The sequence below is a fragment of the Bos taurus genome, chromosome 7 (genome assembly GCF_002263795.3).
Source record: "Bos taurus isolate L1 Dominette 01449 registration number 42190680 breed Hereford chromosome 7, ARS-UCD2.0, whole genome shotgun sequence".
Lineage (NCBI taxonomy): Eukaryota > Metazoa > Chordata > Mammalia > Artiodactyla > Bovidae > Bos > Bos taurus.
The window spans coordinates 108,258,916-108,285,508 of NC_037334.1; the positions used below are offsets into that span (position 1 = coordinate 108,258,916).

General features: G+C 45.7%; 1 protein-coding gene across 4 annotated transcripts in view; it reads left to right on the forward strand.

The window, feature by feature from the left end:
• The window catches only part of FER (FER tyrosine kinase), a 457,173-nt gene extending 431,702 nt beyond the window's left edge, over window positions 1-25,471 (forward strand). For 3 of the 4 annotated variants that reach the window (XM_024994406.2, XM_024994405.2, XM_024994410.2), the window contains 3 exons: window positions 14,632-14,786; window positions 20,112-20,234; window positions 21,563-25,471. In XM_024994406.2, the coding sequence (XP_024850174.1) occupies window positions 14,632-14,786; window positions 20,112-20,234; window positions 21,563-21,705 (421 nt within the window). In that variant the 3' untranslated portion in view covers window positions 21,706-25,471. The remainder of the gene's footprint in view (window positions 1-14,631; window positions 14,787-20,111; window positions 20,235-21,562) is intronic. The other variant, NM_001191336.3, reaches the window with a different exon arrangement.
• Window positions 25,472-26,593: the final 1,122 nt, after the last annotated feature.

Here is a 26,593-nt window from a genome sequence, read left to right on the forward strand (position 1 = left end):
ACCATCTGCAGTGATTTTGGAGCCCAGAAAAATAAAGTCAGCCACTGTTTGCCCATCTATTTTCCATGAAGTGATGGGACCAGATGCCATGATCTTAGTTTTCTGAATGTTGAGCTTTAAGCCAACATTTTCACTCTCCTCTTTCACTTTCATCAAGAGGCTCTTTAGTTCTTCTTCACCTTCTGCCATAAGGGTGTGTCATCTGCATATCTGAGGTTGTTTGATTCCAGCTTGTGCTTCTTCCAGCCCAGCGTTTCTCATGACGTACTCTGCATATAAGTTAAATAAGCAGGGTGACAATATACAGCCTTAACAAACTCCTTTTCCTATTTGGAACCAGTCTGTTGTTCCATGTCCAGTTCTAACTGTTGCTTCCTGACCTGCATACAGGTTTCTCAAGAGGCAGGTCAGGTGGTCCGGTATTCCCATGTCTTTCAGAATTTTCCACAGTTTATTGTGATCCACACAGTCAAAGGCTTTGGCATAGTCTGTAAAGCAGAAATAGATGTTTTTCTGGAACTCTCTTGCTTTTTCCATGATCCAGTGGATGTTGGCAATTATTAATGCCTTAACAAAGAGAAGCTGAACCATTGGTGAGCTCATTAGTTGATAGGTACATACAGTGCATGGATGAATACTCTCTTTTGTGTACATTTTATAGCTAGATTCTAAGATAAGTGGAATAGTAATTTTAAAAGTACAAAGTAAAGTAGAAGTGTGTCTTTTTGATATAGAGCAGAAGAAGTTTTTGTACGTATCAAGCAGTAACTATAGAATCCTGGGTTGTTAGAACCTAGAAACTCATCTCTGTAACAGAGACTCAGTAGTGTTTCCTTAATCAGTTCCCAGATCAAATAACCAGAGATCATTTCTTCTCTTTTCTGTACCATCGTTATCACAAAGGTTGGGCGTCATAGTCTTAAAATATATATTAGTCTTGTGGCATGCATTTAGTGTCAGATTAGTGAACATTTGTGCCAAAGTAGCAAGATCTTAATAAGGCAGTCTGTTTGCAAATGCAGCCTCTAATTCCTTTGCTTTAGAAATACTTTAAATAATCTAAAAGGCTCAACTATTACTTAATGTCAGCTAAGATTTGACTGATGGCACTAAAAGAACAATTTGGTATCTCATGGAATTTATAAGTCCTGTGTCCCAGTTCAGTTGCCTCATAGGTGACTGTTTTCCATGTAATTTCACCAAGATTCAACAAGAGCCGCCCTGACTTGCCCCCTTTCTGTGCACCGTCCTGAATGTTGTCAAAGCAGCTGTCACATTTCCCTCTCAGAGCCTGGGGAGGACTGTAATTTGTAAAAACATGTGGCCTCCTTTAGGCATGACAGGCTTTACACGTATATACATTATTATTTTGTCCACTTTGGGTCTTTCAGACACTTTTGCTTAACTGCGGTGTGCAAGTTGGTAAATGCAGATTTCATTAAGAGACCAAAAGCACGCGTGTGTATGCAACGCTAATATTTGCTCAGACAAGTAATCCTTCATGAATGCAAAACGCAGATTTTGTGTGGATTACTGCAAAGAATCATGGAACGAATAATAATTAATCATAGGAGGACATTTTTGTGACTATTTGAAAAACCTTTTACCTTGTAGAAGTATACGAGAAAAATAGTTACATATATGAAACAAGTCTTAATATAATACCATAAAAATGAAGTCTTATCAAACATAATAGAGGATTAAAAATGAGTGAAGATAAAGCAAGCTCTCCTGACTATGCAAAGAAAATACAGAGAGACAGAAAAGAAATTGAATTTCAGATCTTTGTTTCAAGATAAAAATGAATTATTATAAAGTAGACCTTATTCATAAGTTTGGCTCTCCTTATTTGGATTTCATATACTGAAAGCAATGATAGGACTGAAGGAAAGTTTATAATAAAAGTCACCAGGGATATCACTTCATAAACCTAGAAAACAACATTAGAAATTGAAATGGGAATAATGAAAACGGCATTTGAAAGGAATGTAAATGGGAGGCAAGGAAAGAATTGTTGAGACACATGAAAGGAAGTCATTACTTCTGTTGAGTTCCTATAAATACTGAAAAGTGTTCTCCGTTAAAGGGGCTGGTGCCACAGCGAACGGGATGGGATCTTTCCCCTCTGCACACGGGCTCAGGCTGTGGTTGGGCGACTCTCCGTGTTCCTATGCCAGGTGCGGCCGGCCTCCTGCTCGACCAAGAGTGCGGCCTGAGAGGCTCCCACACATCACCGGACCTCAGCAGCTGTGCGGTCTGACTGACAGCTGTGTCTGGTGGAAGAAGTGGGGACAGGGCACTGGGGGGACACAGTCCATATGGACTGTCTCGGCCAAGTGCAAAGCCTGTGGCCTTCCCTGCACGGAGAAGATAGTCCTGCAAAGCGTTAACCATCTGCGGATGGTTCGGTATCTGCATCGAGGTGCGTTCCACCGTGATTCGTGTGTGCGAGTTCATTAGTATCTGGACATTTTGCAGACTGTAAAAATTCCAATGGCCTTGACAGTTGCTCTCCTTCTTTGCGTGCCTTTGGTGTCTGAATTTGGGTGCCAGTGTGAGTCCGTGTGTCGCACAGTGAAAGTGTGAATGACGACAAATGGTTTGGGAGGAATCTCCTGTGCCTTTATGATCGTCACGTGCCTCTAAACAGGACAGAAGAATACAGCAGCCAAGGTAGTGCATGTTTAGTCCTCCCAACATAGTCGGTATTCCGCAGCTCGAGCCCTGAGCAGGACTCGATTTCATCAAGTCTCAGGAGCAAGGTGGCAGAAGTCTGTCTACTCAGGGGCCACTGAGCTTATAAAAACGGTCGTTCAAAGGAACCAAAAGGATGCTCAGCATTGTAGAATACTGGAAGCACACAAGCTTTGGAGCAAGACAGATTCCACACTCAGCTACTTGTCCGCTGTATCTCCTTGAGCAAGTTATTTAATCTCTGTACCTCGGTTTCTTTATCAGTACAATAGTGTCAGTCGTGTCCGACTCTGTGCCACCCCATGGACTGCAGCCCACAAGGCTCCTCTGTCCATGGGCTTCTCCAGGCAAGAACACTGGAGTGGGTTGCCATGCCCTTCTCCAGGGGATCTTCCCAGCTCAGGGATCGAACTCAGGTCTCCCACATTGCAGGGGGATTCTTTACCACCTGAGCCACCAGGAAGTCCTGGTGATGCCTACATTTAAGACAGAGATACCTACAAGGAGATCCCACCAGCCCATCCTAAAGGAGATCAGTCCTGGGTGTTCATTGGAGGGACTGATGCAGAAGCTGAAACTCCAATACTTTGGCCACCTGATGCGGAGAGCTGACTCATTTGAAAAGACCCTGATGCTGGGAAAGATTGAGGGCAAGAGGAAAAGGGGATGACAGAGGATGAGATGGTTGGATGGCATCACCAACTCAATGGACATGGGTTTGTGTGGACTCTGGGAGTTGGTGATGGACAGGGAGGCCTGGCGTGCTGCGGTTCATGGGATTGCAAAGAGTCGGACATGACTGAGCAACTGAACTGAACTGCTGCTAAGTCACTTCAGTCGTGTCCGACTCTGTGCAACCCCACAGACGGCAGCCCACCAGGCTCCCCCGTCCCTGGGACTCTCTGGGCAAGAACACTGGAGTGGCTTGCCATTTCCTTCTCCAACGCATGAAAGTGAAAAGTGAAAGTGAAGTTGCTCAGTCATATCCGACTCGTAGCGACCCCATGAACTGCAGCCTACCAGGCTCCTCCATCCATGGGATTTTCCAGGCAAGAGTACTGGAGTGGGGTGCCATTGACCTCTCTGGAACTGACTGAACTACCTACATTTAAATAGCAGTTAGGGATAATAGGTTAAGCTCCTTGTATCATGCCTGTCACATACTAGGTATTAAATAAGTGGTCACTCATTATTCTTACTGGGTCAGGAAGTGTGTTTTCTTGATTCAAGCATGTAACTTGTAACTAGCCCTCCCAGCTTTACTTCCATTCATCAATGTTGGTGTTCACGCTTGTGATGGAAAGGTAGGAAACCCTTCACCAGGACCATCGAGCATCCCTGTGTGGCAAGTTCATCCAGCCGGTTACAGGAGGACAATGCCTTTAACCAGAGCTTACAGAATGTTAGAGTGGAAAGGGTCATATGCTGGCTACCGCATGCTGGACCATGGACCACCGGCTCCTCCAAGCTACTGCAAGTGTCCAAGGGCGCATCAAGCTTCCTTTGAGACAGAATAATGTATCTGTATATGTCCATATGCAGTACTATTTTACTGTTGTGATTAATGGAATACAAATTTGTTTCAAAACATTGTTGAATCCTTAGGAGCTTTTTCATTATATTGTATCTTCTTTGTCAGCCATTGTAAAAATACAACTCTCACATCAGGGTAAATGTGGTACAAACAAGCCATGACATGGTTGCATATTATGTGGAAAACCTTATGCTCAAGACAGTCAAGAACTGGTGCTCTCATCCCGAGGCCCAGGAAAATGACGCGTGGGGTACTCGTTTACTTGGCTTGTTAAGGAAAACCCTGGTGATAACCCAGGTCTCCAACTCCTGGTCCAGAACCCCGGGCAGAGGGGGTGTTCCACTGTTGCTCCTGGAAAAATCTGAAGTGTATTTCGTGTTCAGATCAGTACTCACGAAGCTGAGTATTGACAGGAAATGAATTGTTTGAAAAAGATTTAAAACAGTACCTGACAAATATAAAACAGTCAACATATGGTTGCTGTTGTCTTGATGACTGTTCAGTAAGGAGTGATTCTGTCACTTTCTTCTGTCTGTTGCTCAGAGGAATTAGCTGCATCCAAGTGTAGCATTGTAGGTTTATCATCAGTCACTCAAGCAACTGGCTTCTTTCTCCCACTGTCAGAACAGGAGTGGGTGGGTGTTTTTAAAATCTCCCTTCCAGAAGTCTTAGGAGCAGAGGCTCTTGCCATTAGTACTGAGACTAAGTGTGGAGGGCAGGTATCTCGTGCTTAGGACTGCTCTGTTTTGTTATTAAATTCCCCACTGGGATTTGGTATGTTTCTGTGAACTAAAGAGATTTCAGTATTTACTTTCCATCAATGTTTTTTCATTTGTCTTCCCCACTACCCACCATGCCCCAGTTCTTCTTGACCAGACTCTTTCTTTATTAATAGGTTCACCTTTAGATCAGTATTGATTTATAATTTGTAGTAGTCTCTACAGATTTGATATCTAACATCATCATGTGGCCCTCAAGTGATAGTAGAAAGTTGTGAATAAGAGATGCTTAGTTCTGACTGTATAGACAGAGGTTCATAACGATACACCATCCAGATTAGTCACAGTACTTAAAGACAAAGGAAGTCCCCTTTGGGTTTGTCCGGTAAATTGAGGACTAAAGCAGGTGTTATCACTGCGTGTTTGTGGTTCTGGGTTTTTTTCAATATCCATATTTGTGGTATGAGTTCCCTTTCTAATTATCTAGGAACTATCTATAAGCTAAGTGAAAGAATATACCTAGTCCATACTTGCGTATATCCAGCTAGGATTCTCTTACAGGGAAGTTGCTGACGGAAAGGAGATCAAAGAGCCAGAGTAAGCGCGGGTGTGTGCGCCCCCCCACGTCCATTTTGGTGACGGCAGGTGGCTTCTGGGGCCTCCGTGAGCGTGAGTGGCTCTCCTGCAGCCAGCTCTCAGGGAGCAGTTTCAGGGCCCAGCTCGCCCGCAGTGGCCTCGTTAGGGGAGTCAACAGAGCCTCTGTCTCTCCACAGACAGCCCAGGGCCGCATTTCTCCAGCACACGCAGACTCTTGGATGGAGGCAACTCAGCCTTCAGGGCTGACCCTGCTGTGCTGTTGAGAGAAGGTCACCTGGTTTCGAAGAAACTCCCTAGGGCAAGCCCTGGACAGCTTTTTAGAAGCTGTGCCTGTACTCCCAGGGGTGCATGTAAAGAACCCGCCTGCCAGTGCGGGAGACGTAAGAGACGCGGGCTCCATCCCCCAGGGGGGGAAGGTCCCCTGGAGGAGGCCTGGCCACCCACTCCAGTGCTCCTGCTGGAGAATCCCGTGGACAGAGGAGCCTGGCGGGCTACGGTCCACGGGTTGCACAGTGTTGGACACGACTGAGCGGCTCAGCAGCAGCAGGCTGACGTTTGCCACACACTCATACTCACCAGCACCAGGCCTGCCCGCCCCCGGGAGCCCACCGCACCCGGGCTGGGCCGGCTCTCCGTGGCCTGCTCTCTCTGTGGCCCGCCCTCCCCGTGGCCTGCCCTCTCCCCATGGCCCGCCCTCCGCGTGGCCGGCTCTCCCCGTGGCCGGCCTCTCTCCGTGGCCTGCCCTATCCGTGGCCGGCTCCCTCCGTGGCCCGCTCTCCCCGTGTCCCGCCCTCCGCGTGGCCGGCTCTCCCCGTGGCCCGCCCTCCCCATGGCCCGCTCTAGGTGCTCAGCCTGTGCCACTGTTGGAGCAGGTCTGCGCCGTCATCGTGAGGTTCTGTTTGCCGTGCCACCAAGTGCTCAGGCCTGTCCGACTCTGTGCCCCCGTGGACCGCACCTGCCAGTCTCCTCTGTCCACACAGATTCTGTGTGACGTCTGTTCGATTATCTACTGGAGTAATTTATGCCAAAATGTGATTAAAAAGTCTCATGTGCCTCCCTCCCCTCAGGTAGCATGTTTGCATTACTGCAGCAGCTTTAAGCAAATGAAGCGCCTCAGATCCCTAGGCCTCGAAGTGTCCCACGGGCAGCAGGCCAGGGGTTTCAGGAGCCCCGTGGCTCTCAACGCACCAGCCCGCCAGGCACTGGGGCAGGCCTCAGCAGAGACACACAGCACACCCTCTCCCTCTCACCTGTCTGCACGCACGGGGCCGGCGCCTTCCTGCCCGCCTCCCAAAGCCTGTGGCACGCGACGGTTTCTCAAAGGAACAGAAAAAGCGCAGTTTAATAATGGGCCTAATGTCCACAGTTCTGCAGCTGGGCCTTCCTTTGGGGCCTCTTCTTTTAGAACTAAGTGCCCGGTTAGTGGTGGGGGCACAGAGCTCACCGAGGCAGAGTGGGAAGTGTGGTGCAGGAAGCTGTGAGGGGAAGGGAGGCTGAGGAACGAGGTGGGGAGTGGAGACCCGGGAGTGAAGTCACAGGTGCGCCTGAAAGTGAGGCGGAGAGAGATCTGCACCTTCACACAGGTTTTATTCAAAGGAAGAGAAGGTGATTCAGAGGTGGAAGGACGCACTGTGGGGTCTGCAGAGGGTGTGGCCGGTCACTTCTTTTTTGCCTCATCTCTGGTCCCATCTCTGTTGGCTCAGTAGTGGCGGCCGTGACATGGTCCCCGAGGGGCCGCTCCATGCTGCCCGCCTCCCTCTCCCAGTGGACACGCATGTGTCACTTCAAACCATTTGCTGACATTCAGCTTCTTCCAAAAAAAGTTTTTTCAGGTCCCCCCCACTTTTCAGAGGTGAGAGTAGAGTGTCACTTCCTTTCTTAAAGGTAATCAACTTTTAACTCTCCGGTTGTTTAAAATTCGGAAGTTGTAGCCACTGGCTGCGGATTACGGGGTGTGTAATGGGATTGCATTCTGGAAGAGAAGCGCGAGGTGTGTTGAGAGGCATGATGGCAGGGGGCCAGCATGGCAGGCTCTGAGGCCGGACCTCAGTACCCTCCACTGACCATGCAGCCCTAGGCCGGTCACTTCACCCTCCGGCCTTCAGGTTCATCTCCTGTATAAAGATGGAGGTCATCAGTATCGTAACTAGAAGAATTAAGTGGCTTTCATGAAAGGAGCTTAATATAATCCCTGACATTTAGCAAATGCCACATAAATTGTTGCTGTTAGGAGAACTAAATTGAATGGCTTCTGTGTTTATATAAATAGAAAGGTGGTCAAGCAGTTATTCCAATTAGAAGGGAGGAGAAGGCAGTTATTCTCCAATACACAGTTTCTGTAACTAAAATTCAAGTTTTACTGCTGTTTTCCAATTGCTGTGCTAAACAGTTTACATAATTGTCACAACAGTCTTTAACAGGTACTTCCTACTTTACAGATGAGAAAACTGAGGCCAAGCCTAAGTAAATTTCTAAAGGTCCAAGAGCTAGTGAATCATCGATGCAGTGTTTCAGAATTGCTGCTTACAACTACTCCTCTGTGATGCTCCCCGAGTGTGCTTGCAGCCATCACTGACACATATGCTGTGCAGTAATAAGATAGAATTCTGTTCTTTAGCAGAGCATAATAAGGCAAATGAAGTCGGCTTCATTTATCCCCAACCCCTGGGTTATTGGCTTTCTTCCATGTGTTAGAATGAGGAGCTCTCAGGTATTCTCCTAAGTGCTGAGAGTTATTTGTGCCTCAGTTTTATCCAGACTGGGGCCTTCCCTGGTGGCTCAGTGGTAAAGAATCTACCGGCCAATGCAAGAGACGTGGGTTCAGTCCCTGGGTCAGGAAGATCCTCTGGAGAAGGAAATGGCAACCTACTCCAATATTCTTGCCTGGGAAATCCTGTGGACAGAGGAGCCTGGCAGGCTGTAGTCCCTGCGGTCGCAAAGAGCTGGACACGACTTAGCGACTAAACAGTAACAATTATCCAGACCCAGTGGGAAAAGAAGCAAATATTTCTTAACTCCTTTCCTACTGAGGGATTAATCTTGGCTGCAAGCAGTGAATGGCATTTGGGATAAAGCAACCGGCAAAGGAGAACACTGGCCCAGCCTCCTGGTTGTCCCTGGTTCATCACAGTATTTGCTCTGAGAGGCAGCATCGCTCCAGAGCAAGCTGCTCGCTGTTGTAATTTCCAGAGAGAGCAAAGAAAATGTGCTGTCTCCAGTGCCTGCTGGCATTGGATTTCCCGTAAATATTCTCTGTGCTCGTTTCATCCTTAATTAGCCTGTCTCATACTGTGTACAACTTGTAAGAGACCCTTGGTATACAGTTAAAAGTTTGAATCTTCAAATAAGATTACGAAGCAGACCTAAGTGGAGCATCTCCATGTCCTTTTGGCAGCCAGCAGCATTCACTGCGCTGTTCCTCTGCACCTGGTAAGATCAAGTTATCTCCCATCAGTTCAGTTCAGTCACTCAGTCGTGTCGGACTCTTTGTGACCCCATGGACTGCAGCACGCCAGGCCTCCCTGTCCATCACCAACTCCCAGAGTTCACTCAGACTCATGTCCATTGAGTCAGTGATGCCATCCAGCCATCTCATCCTCTGTCGTCTCCTTCTCCTCCCACCTTCAGTCTTCCCAGCATCACAGTTACCTTCTGTGACACCATGCCAGCCTGTTAGGAGATTCCCCATCTCTGAAGTCCTGTAGGATTTGCAGTCGGTAGCATACTGGCTCACGTTGACTTGTTCTCTGGCAGTTTCATGTGGGGAGAGGCAGGGAGCATTAGTCTCCTGCCGTGACTTACTTGGGGCGAGGCAGCTGGGAGCTAAATAAATGAACAGAGAGGGGAGAAGGGACAGAGGTGTGTGTCTGCCTTATCTCCCAAATTAGATTGTCAGCTTCTCAGCCCAGAGACCGCATCTGTGGTTCCTATCTCCTTTAATACGTTTTAGACTATTAGGCAAAGGGTGAGTATGCAGTGCATGCTTATTGCCTGAAGGCCTGAGGTTTTATTTTAATTCATAGAGTATGCCCAAAGATGCCATTTCCATGCACTTGAACTTCATGCAACCCACACCACTGAGTTGAAGGTATCTCTAAATTAGTTTTAGCTTCATCCCTCATAGAACTGAAATCCTCATTTCAGAGGACAAACCCCACCGGTGCTGCAGTGAAGATGGTGTAAGTCGTTGCACAGCACAGGCCTTACTCTGAGGAAAGGTCTGACACCAAAATTCTGTCAATGCCTAAACAGCTACACTGAATAACACTCACTCTGACCAAGAGAAGTGGCGTTTGGCCTGAGGGGCATCACCCGGCCCCCTGGCCAGGACTGGGAGGTGCGCCCTGCGGTCCACCGTACCTCTGTCCAGTCAGGTGACCACACGTCAGTGATACATTTCAGGACCTGCTATTCTGCTCCAGTGATCTGTAATATATCTGTTCTACTTAACTGTATTGATGATGATATCTTTCTAGTGATATTTAGAATCAGGTTAGGTGAGTCCTTCAACTTTATGCTTCTTAAAATTGCTTGGATTATTCTAGAACTTTGCAATTCCAGATCCAGTTTTTTTTTTAAAATGTACTGTAGTATAGTTGATTTATAATGTTGTGTGAGTTTCAGGTTTACAGCAAAGTGGTTCAGTTACACATATACATGTATCTACTCTTTTTTAGATTCTTTTCCCAAGGACACTCAAATAAGTCACAGAGCTGTTACTCATTCCGGCCATCTAGGCCACAGGTAGGACGTGGCATTCCTGAGCACACAGAATGCACCTTTATAGAAAAGTTCCTCCCTACACATTAGAATGAGCCAGTACTTCACCACCACTCACTCTAACAGCAAACCAGACTCCCTCACTCTTCCGCAGAGCTGGGAAGCCAGTCGGTGGTTTAATTCTAACCTTGGGCTTCTAAGCTTCTCCATGTGAAACTAGACCTAACGAATAAAGCTAGTCTTACCAGGTTAGTGAGGCAGAGGATGTCACTTTCCTTTCTGGATGTCTTTAGCTGCTGTTGGCCAAGTTTACTACAAAGATGTACAAGGCTGATTTAGCTCCCCGAGGAAATGCCATATTGCCAGTCAGCTATTGCTAAAGTCAGTGCTCAGGGTACTTCCTGTGTTACAAGACCAACTGTATAAATTAGACTACAGTTTTTCAGAAGTCTTGACTCATGTTGGATATGTAGAAGTGCATTCCAAAGATAAATATATAAAACCATCTCAGCTGAAAGACAAGCAGGTTGTTGATAGTTCCTCAAGAGAAAAGAATTACAAAGCAAAGCACAGAACAGACAACCCACCTTCAGCAGGGATCACTCCTAGAATAAAACTGTGTGTGTGCATTCAGCAAGCTCCTGCTGAGCACCTGCTATTGCCCGGTGCTATTCTGGGCACTGGGGTATAGCTCAGAACAGCACACCACCTCTTCACAAAGGCTTCACCCCAGCAATGCCCACCTCCCCCTTCCCGCATTAGTTTACCCTCTCTACACTAGTATTACTGTCTGCACAAGTTAGAGGGAAAAACCCTTTGACCTGAAAGGCTCTCTAGTCGCCTCCTCATTTCTCCATACGCCTTTATAGAAAACTGACTCAAGAGTGGCTAAACCTCCCTGTCTCCACTTCTTTCTTTCATTCTCTTTGAACATGCGCCAGTCATACCATCGTACCCACCGCTCCTGAGACTACACTTGTCAGTCTCATTAAATCCCACATTGCTGAATCTAATGGCCAGCTCATCGTCCTCATCTTGCTTGTCCTCTTAGTAGTAGCTGACAGTTACTGTCTCATTGCTCCTCGAAAAGCCTTCCTCACTTGGCTTCCAGGACACCAGCTCCTCTGTTGGTTCCCTCCCTGCCTCACTTGCTCCTCCTCAGCCTTCTTTCTTCAGTCCTTCTCTAAGTCACAGAGTTTCTGGAGCGCAGTCCTTGAATCCCCTCTCTTCTGACCTCCAGACTCACACACCCAACTGCCTACCCAACGTCTCAGACTCAGTATGTCCAAAACCAGACTCCCCACCTACAGTACTGAGTGCGTTTTGACTGCATGGGTCCATCTAGTCAAGGCTATGGTTTATCCAGTGGTCATGTATGGATGTGAGAGTTGGACTGTGGAGAAAGCTGAGCGCCGAAGAATTGATGCTTTTGAACTGTGGTGTTGGAGAAGACTCTTGAGAGTCCCTTGGACTGCAAGGAGATCCAACCAGTCCATTTTGAAGGAGATCAGCCCTGGGATTTCTTTGGAGGGAATGATGCTGAAGCTGAAACTCCAATACTTTGGCCACCTCATGCGAAGAGTTGACTCACTGGAAAAGACTCTGATGCTGGGAGGGATTGGGGGCAGGAGGAGAAGGGGACGACAGAGGATGAGATGGCTGAATGGCATCACGGACTCGATGGATGCGAGTCTGAGTGAACTCTGGGAGTTGGTGATGGACAGGGAGGCCTGGCGTGCTGCAATTCATGGGATCGCAAAGAGTTGGACACAACTGAGTGACTGAACTGAACTGAACACAAACACACATATATCCAAAAAAAAGAAAAATCTAAGAAACAAAAATTGCTTAAATGACATAGGAATTCCTCTCACACATTTAAAAGAAAGAATCTAGACATCCAAAGTCCAGATCGTGCATGGCAGGCACACTTGTCATTAGGGACCTGGGCCCCTTGTCTCGTTACTTCTCCAGCTTTAGTGTGCTTCCTCTTTTCGTTGGTGGGAGAGAGAAATGTAATGGTCCTTCCCCTCTAAAAGAAACTTACTAGAAATCCTAGACAACTCTTCTGCTTGCAGCTCATTGGCCAGAACTTATATCATGGCCAGATCTCGCTGCAGGGGAGGTTGGGATGAATAGCATTTTTTAGCTCAATGAGAATATATTCAGCTAAAAATGGGGGGGGGGGGGTTGGGCAGGGGGGAAGGTGAAAAAGAGTATTAAATGGACAGTAGGGAGCAGCTAGCTGTGTCTGCCATGCTCTGAATATGGTTCTCCCCCAGTTCCCCGTTCCCTTGTCAGCCACATTCTCCCAGTTGCTTAGGCCAAATGCCTTGGGTCAGCCATGGCTCTTTTTCTCTCCCAGTCTACATCCAATCCACCAGCAGATCCTCCTGATTGTGCTTTCAGAATAGATCCTGAATCTGATAGCTCTGACCACCTCCTCACTTGCATCTTAGTGCAGGCTGTCATCGCCTCTTCTGGACTTCGCAGATAAGCTGCTTACTGGGCTCTCTGGTTCTGCCAGTCCACTCTCCACACAGTAGCATATCATCCTTCAAAACCTAAGTCACACTGTGTCAGTCCTGTGTGCAGAACCCCGCCTACCTCCTAGCTGATAAAATCCAAGGGGCTTAGTATTAAAGGGCCATGCGTCATTTGGTCCTGGCTCACTCTGATTAAATCTGTCTTCTCGCTTACTCATTCCACTCCAGCTCTGCTGGCTTCCTTGATGTTCCTTGAATATACCAAGTATGGGCCAATTTTAGGGCCTTTGTATCTATAAATACTATTCCTTCCACCCTGAATGCTCTTCACCTAGAGATCCCATGGCTTGCTCCTTAGCTTCTTTCAGATCTTTGATCAAATATCACATTATCAAAGAGATCTTTCCTAACAGCCTATCTAAAATAGGATTCCCTCTTGGAAATCTTTTTCCCTTTATATAGCTCTTTTTCCTCTTAGCACTCAACACTGTCTGACCTTTCTTCTGCTATTCTGTGTGTGTGCATGCTCATATGCTTTATTTATATGTCTATATATAAACATCTATATTACATATATGAATCTGATTATTGAGCATCTTCCCACTAGAACTAGAGTGCAGACGTGGTCTGTTTTGTTAACCACCATCTTTCTATTAGTTAAGGGAGGTCAAGATAGAGTTCTCTGACAGAGAAATGTAATGGGTACTTCCCTTTTCTTTTAAAGAAACTAAAGAGTTCTGCTTATATCTCATTGGCCAGTATTTAGATTATGTGTGGAGCTAGCTGCAGGGGAGGTTGGCAAGTCTCACAGAAGTCTCAGTTGAGCTAAGAATGAATGAAGAGGAGTGAGCTATGCAAAAGTCTAGAAGGCGAGCACTCCAGGCAAAGGGAATAGCGAAGTGCAAAGCCCTACTGTGGAAATAAGCTTGTCATGTAGAAGGGGTTTGTCCTATGTTTGGGGACAAAACAAAGTTGAGTGTGGCTGGAATAAGCAATTATGGAGATACCGGAACACGATAGAGGCTTCCCAGGTGGGGCTGGTGGTAAAGAACCCCCTGCCAATGCAGGAGACAAAAGAGACTCAGGTTCGATCCCTGGGTCAGGAAGATCCCCTGGATGAGGGCATGGCAACCCACTCCAGTACTCTTGCCTGGGAAATTCCATGGACAGAGGAGCCTGGCGGGCTAAAGTCCATGGGGTCACAAGGAATCAGACACGAATGAAACAACTTAGTCAATTTAGTACACACGCAGAACAAGGTGAGAGAGGCAGGGCAGCTCACCAGGGAGGGTTTTGCGTATCCCAGATGCAAAAAGGGAAAAGAGAGAGAAAGGCACCAGCCTCTTTGGCATCTCAGCCATTCTCCAGCCTTTGGGAAATTCCAGGGATACACTGCCAAAGGCACACGCAGCTATTTAAGTAACTGAAAGTAAAGAAAATTTAAACGTTCAGTTTCCGCATCGCACCCGTCACATTGCATGTGTTGAGTAGTCACGTGGTCCGTGCTGCCTACCAGCCAGCACACACAGGGCCCGCGGGGTCGCATACACCCTTGTCCCAGAAAGTTCTGTTAGTGCAGCTCTGGGATAGCCAGTCAAGAGAGGAGTAATACGGAGCCTGCTTAGTCTCTCCTGTGGCTTCTCTCTTAACCCTAGAATCAGTGCTTTCTGTTTCAGTGGAAATGATGCCTGTGGTGCCTGGATTAGCATGTGGCCCATCACATGTACACGTGTTATCGTGGTAATTTTTACCTGTGACAGAGAGAAAGACTGGAAACTCACATGCATTCTTAACCTCATTACGAGCACACTGCAGATGTGAAAATGCAAAGTGTGGAAGCCATCCATGTGAACGGTGTTTTCTGTGTCTTATTGTGACCTAGGGATCTTGCTGCAAGAAACTGCCTGGTAGGTGAGAATAACGTGCTGAAAATCAGTGACTTTGGAATGTCTCGTCAAGAGGACGGTGGTGTGTATTCATCTTCTGGCCTGAAGCAGATCCCCATTAAGTGGACGGCACCAGAAGCGCTTAATTATGGTAAGAAGGGACCCTTCCTTTCTGGTGGTCAAAGCGGACTCCGTCAGCATGAAACAGTCACGGGCAGAGTCCCGGAGCAGAGCAGAGCACAAGCGAGAATCAGCTGAGGGGCAGCAAACGGGGTGTGTGTGTTCAGACTTTGCACACTTGAGGACAGACTTAATTCAGCGATTTTATTGATCAGATTTCTGTGTGAGATTGCTAGATTTAAAAGATGGATAGAGTTACAAGCACTGGTAAGTGTGAGTGTGCATCTGAAAGTTTCTATCGTGATCCCAGAAAAAGATTATTTCTATTTTAATAGTCAGATTAGACCCAGAGTCAAAGTGTTGTGTGGCTCTGGACCGTTTCCTTTGAATGCCTTATATTTGGTCCAATAACCTCATCTGATGTTAGGTCCCTGAAATACTGAGTCTGTAGTTTCTCTCTGAAAAACTGACATGGTTTCTTAGCATCTCAGTCTCTGGAACTTGTATAAATCTTTTGGGAAGAGAGAGATGGAATATGTGTGTGTACATATCTAAATCACTTTGCGAGGACATTTCGACTCAACTACCCTCCAATGTAAAATAAAAATAAAATTTAAAACATATCATAAAATTATTCTTTGTTAAAGTGAAAAGTACTTCATCATGAAAAATTAATATAAAGTATTTACAAAAGTCTTAATGCCTAAATTAAAGACAGGTAATTTAGAAAAAGCTTTGAGGTAAAATTCATGTGACATAAAACTGACCGTTGTAAAGTGACCAGTTCAGGGGCGTTTAGTACCTTCACAGCGCTGCACAAATCCTGCCTCTCTCTGGTTCTAAAGCATCTTCCTCACTCCAGAATAAAGCCTTACACCCGTATTAAGAAGTCACTCCCCCAACCGCTGGAGGCTCAGACCTGCTTTTGGTTGCTATGTATATGCCTATTCTGCCTATTTCATATAAATGGAATCATATAATATGTGACCATTGGCATGTGACTTCTTTCATCTAGCGTAAGGTTTTCAAGGTTCAACCATGTTATAGCATATATCATTATTTTACTCCTTTTTGTAGCTCAATAATATTCTGTTGTATGTATCTGCCACAGTTTATTTATCCGTTCACCCACTGATGTGTATTTGAGCGGTGTTTGCCTTTTGGCAGTTGTGAATAGTGCTGCTCTAAACACCTGTGTACTGGGGTTTATTTGTGTACCTGTTTTCAACTAATTCTGAGTACACACTAGGGAATCTGGTAATTCTGTGCTTAAGTGTTTGAGGAACCACTGAATGTTTTCCAGATCAAGCTTTGGAATATGATTGTTTTGGAAGTCAGTTGGGATGGATCCAGACACCACAACCAGCTTTGCATTTTGCACGTCAGCAATGCTATGGAACAGACATGTGCAGGCAGCTGTCATTGTAAGAAGTTGACTAAGCTGTTCTAGTTTCCAGCAATGCAGTTTTTTAACCTAACATGTCAGGGATACTAAGCCTCACCCTTAGTCTGTCTTCCCGTGTGCTGGCGAGAGAAGTGCTGGTGAGCTTTGAGGAATCCCACCACTCCTCAGAATCCACAGAACACGGCAGCCCTGCTGTTTCCCACAGTGATTCTTCTCTGGGGTGGTCATTATTCTGAGGCTATATTCCTAATGACAGCAATCACAAGACGAAAGAAAGGACTGTAATCTTTTTTTTAATGGAGACATTTTCTTAGATAATGAAAACTGCTAAGCACCTTCTTGTTGATTCTTACAGCAGCCCTATAAGGGAGCCAGTGCTGGACTAGGGAGCCGTAAATACTTATCAGTAAAATCCACTCTCTACAATGTGTTCTTAATCCTGTCTGCCGGATTCTCTATATTACATTGCCTTTAAAATCTCTCTTACTGCTAAGCAATTATGCCAGTAAAATTCAGCCTTTTAATCAGGGCGTATTTTAGTTGAATTTCAAGCTGACTAAAGTATTTACCAAATACTTTAATTCAGAATTCTAATTCCAATATCTGTAAGAGCCAAACCTAAATTTAGCATGTCATAGAATAAAGACACGTTTCCCTGGTGGCTCAGATGGTAAAGATCTGTGTGTGATGCTGGAGACCTGGATTTGATGCCTGGGTCAGGAAGATCCCCTGGAGGAGGGTGTGGCAACCCACTCGAGTGTTCTTGCCTGGAGAACCCCATGGACAGAGGAGCCTGGTGGGCTGCAGTCCACAGGGTCACAGAGAGGCAGACGTGGCCGAGCAACCAGGCGCAGCACACGTGAAGGTCTTTGCTGGGCAGTGACAGACTGCTTGTTCATGTTACTTTTATAAAATACTGAACAGCACACCCTCTCATCACAAACTGAAATGGCTTAAAGACATAAACCTAAGTCTTTAAGACAACATACAACTCCTAGAAAAGATCATAGGAAAAACATTCTCTGACATAAGGCATACCAGTGTTTTCTAAGGCCAGTCTCCCAAGGCAATAGAAATAAAAACAAACCTAATCAAACTTCCAGGCTTTTGCACAGGGAAGGAAACTAAAAACGACATGAGAACACAACCTACAGAATGGCGGGGATGTTCAGAAGTGATGCGACTAACAAAGGCTTCATTTCAAAGTATGCAAGCGGTTCATACAACTCAACAACAAATGAACAACCCAATAGACCTTTTTCTTCCTTCCTTCTTCCCCCAAAGGAAAGAACCCTTTCCTTCTTCTCCAAAGAAGGAAAACAAATGACCAACAGGCACATGAAAAGATGCTCAGCATCACTAATTATCAGAGAAATGCAAATCAAAACTGCAGTGAGGTACCACCTCACAGCAGTCAGAATGGCCATCATTAAGAAGTCTACAAGTAAATGTGGGAGAGGGTGTGGAGACAGGGGAGGCCACTGTTGGTGGGAACATGGCTGGGTGCAGCCACCGTGGAAAACAAGACGGGGGCCGCTCAGAAGACCAAGCGCAGCATCACCACGTGATCTAGCCAGCCGACTCCTGGGCACACACCCAGACAACACTCTAACTCAGAAAGACGCACGCACCCCTGCACTCACAGCAGCAGTGATCACAGCAGCCAGGACAGGGAAGACGCCTAAGCCCATCCCAGGCGGGTGGACACGGAAGACGCGGCCCACGCACACAGTGGGCTGGGAGAGAATGGAATGACGCTGTTTTCATGACATGGGTGCGACTGGAGACTGTCGTGCCAAGTGAAGTAAGAAAGAGAAAGACAGGCAGGCACCGTATGATGCCCTCACATGCGGAACCTGAAACGTGGCACACATGAACCTGTCTGTCAAACAGCGCAGACGTAGGGAGCAGCTGGCAGTGGCCAGGCAGGAGGGCTGGGGTAGCAGCTGTGAGCTTTTATGCACAGAATGGGGAAGCAGGGCCCCACTTTATATGTTTATACACAGAGAATATTCAATGTCCAATGATCAACCATAAGGGAAAAGAACATTTTTTTAAAATGTATGTACATGTGTAACTGAATCATCTTGCTGTACAGCAGAAATTAATACTGTAAGTCAACTATACCTCAATAAAAATATTGATAAAAAAATTTTAAATGCAGAACAGTTTAGGTGAGGGAGAGATGTCTAACAGGATGAGAAGGAAGTCAGGAGTATTTATTACCCAATCCAGTGAGGGAGTTCCTGAGTGTGTGCGCATGTCTCGGCAAACCTGAGAAACATTTTAGTTCTCCCAGAATAAAATTACTGAAAATTGGCTCTAAATCCTAGCATTTTTTAACAAGAGAAAATATATCTTACGAAAGTCTTACTTGTTGTTCTACATGGAGATGTAATTTAAAGCATGGCTGCTATAATTAATACTATATTGTATATCTGAAAGTTGCTAGAAGAGTAGATCCTTAGAGTTCTCATCACAAGAAAAAGAATTTTTGTGACAGTGGATGATAGTGTTGACTAGACTTACTGTGATTATTCTGTAATATATACAAATAGTGAATCATCATGCTTCACAACTGAAACTCATATAATGTTATATGTCAATTATACCTCAATAAGAAATACTAAGTAATTCCTTAAAATAATCCAGTTAAAACCAGATTCAAAAGTCAGGTCACAGAGTTAGGTTATAAGCTTTCACTTCCAGAGTGTGATCTTGGTTTACAGAACAAGTGGCCATTCTTGACCTCTTCCCAGGTATCATCTCACAAAAGGGCATTGGGTTCTCTGGGCTGTACATGTCCTTGAAGAGCTAATTAGTCTAAACTTGTGGCCATTGAATGATTTTCATAAAAAGCTTTAATTCATTGGATGTCAGGCATGAAAACAGTTGATGTACAGACAAGGCAACTAATCTTGGTACTGACTCGCATAGTGAATGTCCATAATTACTGTCTAGTAAGAAGGAAACTAATTCACACAGCTGGAGACGATGATCCTCCAGAACACTCCAGTCTCTGACGTCAGAGCAGTTAGCATAGCAATATTGTGCTATTTCCTTGTACTGTTTGCAAGAAAGAGAAAAGGCCATCCTACTCAAATTAACAAGACCTTTTTAGAGGCCAGGCATTTATAAATCCGGGAATGGCAGAAGGACTTTGGAAAATCTTGGAAATTCATAGCCTTTTTGCTTCCGCTCCTTGATGTCACATTCATTCCAGAAAGTATCTTTGTTTGGCTTTTATCTCTGTGTTTGTCTAGAAGATTACCAAGGGGAGAAAACAAAACCAAGAGCTTAGCTTATGTAATGCAGTAAAACAGGTGCACCAAGATATTTTGACAAAACAAGGTACCATGTAATTTAAAGAAGTTGTTTTTATCAGCGAGCTATGTTAATTTCTACTCTATTCAAAACACAGAAAAATGAATTTTTCATAAATGAAACTGTCAGTGGAGAAAATGAGACCTTTAGGCATGTAAGAATATCTGTAAACAGTGATGAGTAAAAAAACTGATGTTAAGAAACTTTCCTTGTTGCTCTAACTTTGTAATTTCAGTAGAAAGAAATTGAATGCAGGCAGAAAACAATTACATAACTCCCAGCTTATTTAATCTCCTAGGCATTGATGTATACAAATTTATATCTTTTTTAGATAAACCATCCAGCTCATTTAGAGGTCACAGAGAGAGTAAACGTGCATACTGAGTGAGAATGTGCTCTTGGTGGGGGAAGTGTGATTTGGAAGGTGGTTTGGTTAAACTAACAACCTGAAGACTGTTCATTTAATTGGTGTATTACTCCTCCTGGAAAGCAAAACTAGGCAACAGAATAATATCACTAATTGTTGAGTCCCTGATAAGTTTAAACCTGTGACTGATACAGACATACACAATCAGAAATTGTCACCTGCTTACCCAGTGTGCTGGCTGTGATTTGTCCACCCTCCAGGGAGATACAGTTCTGAGAGTGACGTGTGGAGCTTCGGCATCCTGCTCTGGGAGACCTTCAGCCTGGGGGTCTGCCCCTATCCCGGAATGACAAACCAGCAGGCCCGGGAACAGGTGGAAAGAGGTGAGCTCAAGACACAGGGTGGCAGTGTTCACGCCGACACTGGGGCAGGCTGAGGCTGCGTCTGCATTTCCCGGGCAGAGGAAGGTGGTGCTGTTTGGGTGCGTGATAGACACAAGTGTGTGTGTGTGTTTAGTCACTCAGACGTGTCCGACTCTGCGACCCCATGGACTGTAGCCCACCAGGCTCCTCTGTGCATGGGATTTCAAAGGCAAGAATACTGGTTGGGTTGCTGTTTCCTTCTCCAGGGGATCTTCCCAATCCAGGCATCGAAGCCAGGTCTCCTGCTTGGCAGGTGGATTCTTTATCATGAGCTATCAGCAAAGCCCAATCGAAAAGGTGTTGGTACATCTACTTTTGAACCTGAAGGATGGTGCGGATCTTACACAACAAAAACCAACCACAAAGCCTTTGAAACATCCAGCGCCTTGGAAATAGAAGGCTCTAGGCTCTTCTTCCACTGCCTTTGCCTAGCACAACCTCTGCAAGGCTGTGCCATTCACTCTCTTCCAGGGAAACAGTTAAGAGGCTCAGAAACAGTACCTGTTCTATGCCAAATAAACACTGTTAATGTCCCTACTAATTGAAAGGTAGTTAGATTTCAGGAAGAAGTTGACAGTCGTGTAACAGTTCTAAAGGAACCCCGTGGTATTCTCAGACCAAAGGCAGGCCTGAGCATGTGATGCTGACACCCTCGCGTGGACCTGTGTGTCCACGGCTTTCGACAAATGCCAGCGCCCTAGCTTCAGGCCCCCCGCGGGGGCATGGTCGTAGGGTTGGGGGCAGGAGGCTGATTTGCCAGCGCCCTTCATAACGCTGAGGACATGCGCACAGGCACACACATCCCACCCAGCACCCTGCTGGGACACTGCCTGGTGACGCTGAATTAAAGATTCTTCTCAGCTGTAAAGCAATATGACTTGTATTCATGCTTGTTTCACTTTTGAGGTAATGTTTCTAAATCCTCATCCTCTCTTCACCTTCAGAAACCTGAGCTGAAAGGTGATTAAAAAAAAAAAACCGCCCACAGCATCTATAAGCTAACACTTAGAGCAGCTAAAACATGCACTTGTATGTAAGTTTCTCACATCAGGCTTTGTTCATTTGGCACAAACACAAAATGGGTTCGTGGCACTAGAAGGTAATGATGTTGCTCTGTGCTATTAAAACCGGCGTTACTTACAGGAAAAAAAATCAGCCTGCCCTAAAATGGCATTTTTGTTTCTGTTAACCGACAACATACGGTACTGCAAACTGTGCGATGCCCTGTGTGAACAGTGGTGTCTGGTTATCCCCGTCCTAAATTCTCTGTCCTTCTCTCGTGTCTTCAGGATACCGGATGTCAGCCCCTCAGCACTGTCCAGAGGAAATATTTAAAATCATGATGAAGTGTTGGGATTATAAACCTGAAAACCGCCCCAAGTTCAGTGAACTTCAGAAAGAGCTCGCGGTCATCAAGAAGAAGATCACGTAGTGACGGAGCAGCGTGGACGCGGCCTCTCCTCCCGCAGAGTAATACTGTTCTCCTTGTTAACCATGAGTGTATACCGTGTTGTGTGCAACCGTCTTCTAAGGTTACTTTTTTTATTAACTGTTTTTTTAAATATGTACTGTTTAAGGAAAAAAAAAAAAAAAAAGGCAAAGGCATTGAAGCGCAGTCCTTGCATGGGCGCTCCTAGCTCAGCCCCGCGGGAGTGGACAGGCTCGGGCTCCAGCGTGCCGGAGCCCGCCCGTCCTGCCCTCACCGGGCGCTACGGTGCTCCGCAGGGCCGCTTTCCTCCAGGCCCGGCTCCCCGCTGCCGCCCCGGCTGCGGACCCCGCTCCGTCCGTGCGTGCGCCACCCGGCACGCCGTGTCCGCGAGGCACGTCCCGACCAAAGTCAGCTTTCTGCGCCGCCAGGGCAGGAGCATGATGGTAAATATCACTTCACACAGAACTGTTCAGACCTCCCCGGGGTCTTCTCTCCTTTCTCGCCAGAAATAAGCATAAGAACCCTCCCGTTTCTTCCTCCGAGTAAGGCTGTGGTTTCCCTCCTGTTTTGTCGGGGATGGTGGCTGGAGTCCCCTCACAGAGCTGGCAGTTGAGGCCGCGGCTTTTAGAGGCCGTTTTGGACGGCTGTGACCTGTGGCAGAGTCGTGCCTCCACACACACACAGACACTCACACACACACACAGACATGCACACGTTATGATCTGAATTCATGAGCAAGGTTCTGAGAAATGCTTTCAGGAGCTCTTAGATACAGCCCTCTCGGCAACCAGAAATTGTTTAGGGAAGCTCCAAAGCACAAGTCCACAAAAGTCACAGCGCCTTTGAAGCGCCTTGATTTGAGAGGAGACATCTCGGAATGCAGTTCCTTTCATCCACGCCACTTTCCAGGGCTGTCCGAACTGAATGGTCCTAGTTCATAAACACATTCCTATGTGTGCACCCGTGGGCACGTGTGCACACTCACCCCCCCAACACACACACAGATGATACCAGGAAGTCAGGCAGGTGTGAATTTGGAGCGAACAGCTCTGAAGTCCAATGAGCATTATCAAGGAGGACGCTGTAGAGGCGGCCCTGCTTTGTCCGCTCTCTGTTCATTTACTCTCACACGGCTACCTGGGAACTCTTACCGTTAGCTGACAGCTGTGAGCGCGGTGGAGATGCGTCACGGGGAAACGCTGCCGAGTTCAAACTAGGATTCTCTTCAGCTGACTCTTAGCCGCATCCAGGGAACTTACCCCATCCCATGTTCTGTATATAGTTGCCTCAGGAAACACGTGTGTGTGAGAGACAGTCACGCTCAGGGGTAAATGTGCCTGGGAGCTTTTAGTGCGTGCTCCAGCCTGTGTCCAGATGCACAGCAGTAATCATTTGGTCTGCGTTCAGTGCAGGCGCTTATGGGATGGAAATGCCTCCTGCCCCATCCACCCGCTTGCTGCCTGGGAATATCACTGCACACGGAATAATGGTGAAGAGAAAAGGGGCTGTGTGTGCGAGTTTCATACATGTTTCATGATTACCACATCCGGACTAAAATGAAAGCATAATAAACTTGCCCTCAAAAATAATGCAGTATACTAGGCAACTTCTTTTAAAAGCAGCTTTGTTTCCCTTCTGTCAAATATGACGAGTAAGTGAAACCTTCTTTTGATGGCATAAACTGCGGTAGATCACAGCACAGACTCAAGATTAAGAGCTCTGCTCTACACTCACTTGCCAGCTTTCAAAAGCAAGAATAAAATAGGGACCTTTCTGCCCTTTGCCAATGCTTCCAAGTGCACTTCTGTAGCATTCTTTATTAAAACAAAACAAAACAGCCTCCCATCACTTAGCAGCCCCAAAGCTTAGCTCTCAGCAAAGAGAATGAAGGTTTGGGCTTTAATTTTGTGAACAAGACCTGAAGCTTAATCTTTGCATTCTGGTGGAAAGAATGAACACGGCTTTGATATTTCACTCATCCAGGCCGTTAGAATTTACAATTCACGTCATAACTCTATGCTTAAATTAAAGAAGCTTTTCCTAACATAATGACATCTGCAGCATTTAAATTCTATCTTATTCTGTGTCCCAAAGCAGGCTGTGGTGTAGTTCAGGATTAATAACTTCTTTCAGGGTCATATCAGTTGTATAGACTATTCAGTTTAATATAGGCACATGCATTAAGAAAAACTTATGCAAACCATTTTTTTTTACCATTAATTTTGTTGTGCTTGAAGCATAATTTATTCATCCCTTCTGTCACTGATAATTATTGGAATTATGTACTTTAGGAGGCTAATCCATACCCAGAAAGCTCACATGCAAATACTCCTCTGAATTTGCAAGTTGATGTAGGGAAAGAAGCTTCAGAAACATACAAAATAGATTTGTTTAGTAAGAAAACAGTGGTAACCAAAACTGCCACTGGTCTGAATGTAATCCAGCCAGGTCACAAATCTTTGTGTTGTGAATGGGTTTTTAAAGTGTGGCATCTCTTCTCCTGTTCCGTTTCTGTCGTCATTCCTTAAATTTATGACTACAGAGTAGGGGGCAGGTGAGCCCGGGCAGCTGGATCCTCCCCTGCATTTTTCTGTCTTGAGTCACCAAGGAACCTGTATGAGAAATAGACAGGTAGGTCATCATTTTTCAAGGAAAGAAACCTTTTATTGTCGGGTAGGCATTTATTATCAACACAAGAAACCTAAACTTATTTTGTGTTCCACGTAACCTAAGGTTACTTCCCAAAGCCGATATTCTCTTTCTCTTCTAGGAAATAATAATAAAGGGTGTGAATAGGCTTAGTTTAGATGCTCAAACCGGAGGTTTCATTTCAGTCCATTCTGTCACTGGGTCTCCAGTGACAGGTCTCATGTAAACATTTCTCTTTTATCTCCCAAATTTAATAGTCAATATAGTTCTTCATCCATAATCCACCATTCTATCACAAATACTCTACTATTGAAGCCTCTCACTAGCATTATCAGTGTAGAACATGAGTCTGATTGTTTCAGCCAGTTTTCATATTTCACAACTTTTTTCATTTGAGGGTCGTTTTTCAAAGAAAAGGAAGTGTTTGGTCATTGAAACAGTCTTCATTTCCTTTAAACCACAGTACGGTTTTCTTGCGTATCTGTAACTCGTGTTTCAGTCGTGCCATATGGTCTCACATAAAGCTTGGCCGATACCACCAACATAGCTATAGCTTCACAACTCCGGTGTGACGCGTGTCACGAAGGAAGTGTTTTAGTTACATGCCGCACACTGAGGACCTTACAGTGGGGTAAACAGAAACGGCAGCGCAGAAGGTCCCGTCGAGGCCGTCCTTCAGTCTCCTCGGTCACACCGCCCCCTAGTTTATTCCCGTGAGTCGGGGCGGCCTGAGAGCCTTCCTGAGTGTGCCCTTAACTTAAGGTTAAGTTATTTGCCTTAACCTTCCTTTTACATATGCGTACTCCCCCATCACAAGATTGGTATTTTAGATGTTTCTTATCAACAGAATTGACTGTCTGTAAACACTGTTCTGAGTCACATGGAGACTAATTTTTGTATTTAGAAGGTCACAGCCCTCACTCAAACAGAATAAATGTAAAATACAAAAGACAACAAAGGGGCAGATAACTGCAAAAGACACGGTTTCTTTATGTGTTCATATGTTAATTAAAGGAAAAAGATTTTATATGAAAATGAGTTTATATTACACTTCCATTATACTATTAAGTTAGCATGAAAGTTTACCATTAAAATAAAGTGTTACCTCTTTTATTACTAACTCTGATTTGCTTATAAATACCAGAAAAATTTTTATTAAATATTTTAGTTTTATTTATTTTCTCTCTTTTGAGTTTCATATCAAGTCTGAATACTGTATTATTTGGGAGGATCCAAAACCACATCTTAATTTCTGCCAAAGAAAATACACTGATTTAAAAGTCAGGATTTCACGTACCATGATTACCTACTTGAAGGAGATACTGGTACAGTTGCAGAGTCCCATAAAATTCTCCTTTAGAAGGTGATGCTATAATACAGAAGGTGTGTAAACTATATGTCTCAGTCATAATTCGATTTAAGGAAATATTTATTACCCCTTTGAAACCATCCTACTGCCTCATGCTGATTCAAAGGTTACCTTCTGAATTGTTAAGTGTAGACATTAAAACTCACTTAGCTGCCTAGTAAGGACTGAGATTCTTAGGTGGGAGGAAAACCCTACTGTACTAAATTCCTGATCACTTTAAATTGTGGAGAAGTGATGAGCATAGGCTTCAGCGCCTCTGCTAATTAGGCGCCAAGGCGAGCGTGTGCAAAGGAGGAAGAGAAAGATTCTTCCGCAGCAGGAAGATGCAGCCCCTACGGAGATTGTCGGTTAGTTAAAGCGGAACCAAGACTGACGGTGTCGCCGGGGGGCCTGAGGAGGGCAGGGCCAGCAGGTCAGCGCCTTCCCTACGCAAAGTTTAGCAGAAGCAAAGAGGTCACCCGCCAGCATGGGGCCTTCGTGCTGGCGAGCCAGCCCCTCTCCCGTCCACCGGAGCGGTCTCCCGTCCCTCGCTGCGAGCCTATGCCGTGCTGGCTGACACACGCTCACGGTCTGGCCGGCTCGCAGATTTGGCCACGTGTGTTCAGACTCATCAAAGTCTCTCTGTGTGTTAGTTATCTTGTTTCGTAAACTCAATCTCTGATTATTAACACCTTACTAGAAATCTGGTTGCAGCGGGGCCGGTCACATAGAAGGGAGAGCATGCTGAGATCAACGCAGCTTCACCTTGTGGCGGATGTTAACTCGTGGGCTCCGAGAGGCACCCCAGAGACACCTTCTGGGGATGAGCTCTGCTCTGGGAAAGCGTGCGGTCCAGCAGTGCAGGAGGAAAATGACCACTGAATAGCAGTGGTC